Raw genomic sequence first — 1,019 nt, forward strand, 5'->3', positions numbered from 1 at the left:
TTTAAACAAAACCTTTCAAGTGGAAAAAATTGAGCATAAAAATCTCAACAATTAATGTTTAGTAAAATTTTCACCTAAAATTGAAAATAAGCTCGAAATTCGAGAAAATGTGATAATTCAATTGCAAACTGTTGATTCTATTAAATCATTCACTATGAAGAGATACCGATAGCAGACCTCGTGTGTCTCCAGCGTTATGTCCTGTCACCAGCTGACTCAGATCTTAGAATAGTATACTTGAGATGCGCGTGAACACTAGCGTCAGGTGATCAATTTTTATAACGCCAAGGAAAGTTGTGTGAGTGCGCCACACCAGATTTTTTTTATTTAATAAAGAATTGATTACTATAAATTATCATTATTTATCCAATCCTCATGAACACTGTTAGTTGAATCACCGTTAATTCAGAACCCAACTATAGTGAGGTCCCGTTAATGGCAGTGGATAGAAATAGAAGAACAGCGTTGCCTATCATCTGCCTTAATTAATTATATTTCTACATCGACAAAAACAGATTTGGCATCGTTGTGGAGCTAGAAAAGGATAGTACTACCTGCTTTGTCGAATGATAGACAAGGATAGCAACATCAAAGTTAATCAAATACTGTCATTATAACGTGGACCTCACTATAGAATTTTCTTGTGGGCAGTAACCTCAGCAAAAATTACGAAGCTCAAATATTTTTCAAATATGTGATCTGACAGTCGTCAGGCAAACACGTAAAAAGCGCCCCAGACAGAAAATAGTAGAGGCCTACTACAGCAACTTCATTAGAATTCGATACTACTAGAATTAGATAAGCAGGACTACCTACTTTATTAGTATAAGATGGGTAATTCCAATCTGAATACGGTATTAGTGTTACACTAAAAATCTCCTATAGAGAATTAGTCTTAAGACTTTTTAGTGTATTATCATAGAGAAAATATAGCTTAAGTAGATATCCCATTGTATAGGTCGTTTATGTTTCAAACTCTAAGGCCCGGTTTCACAAAAGCCGGTTGGAATTTAACGTAA

At 34.7% G+C, this 1,019-nt stretch overlaps 1 protein-coding gene across 1 annotated transcript in view; it reads right to left on the bottom strand.

Annotated features, from left to right (window-relative positions):
• Positions 1-373: 373 nt before the first annotated feature.
• The window catches only part of LOC111058820 (chaperone protein DnaJ-like), a 12,639-nt gene continuing 11,993 nt past the window's right edge, over positions 374-1,019 (bottom strand). The window contains exon 5 of the mRNA XM_039438170.1: positions 374-382. Coding sequence (XP_039294104.1) covers positions 374-382 — 9 coding nt within the window. The remainder of the gene's footprint in view (positions 383-1,019) is intronic.

Source organism: Nilaparvata lugens, chromosome 11 (assembly GCF_014356525.2).
Source record: "Nilaparvata lugens isolate BPH chromosome 11, ASM1435652v1, whole genome shotgun sequence".
NCBI lineage: Eukaryota > Metazoa > Arthropoda > Insecta > Hemiptera > Delphacidae > Nilaparvata > Nilaparvata lugens.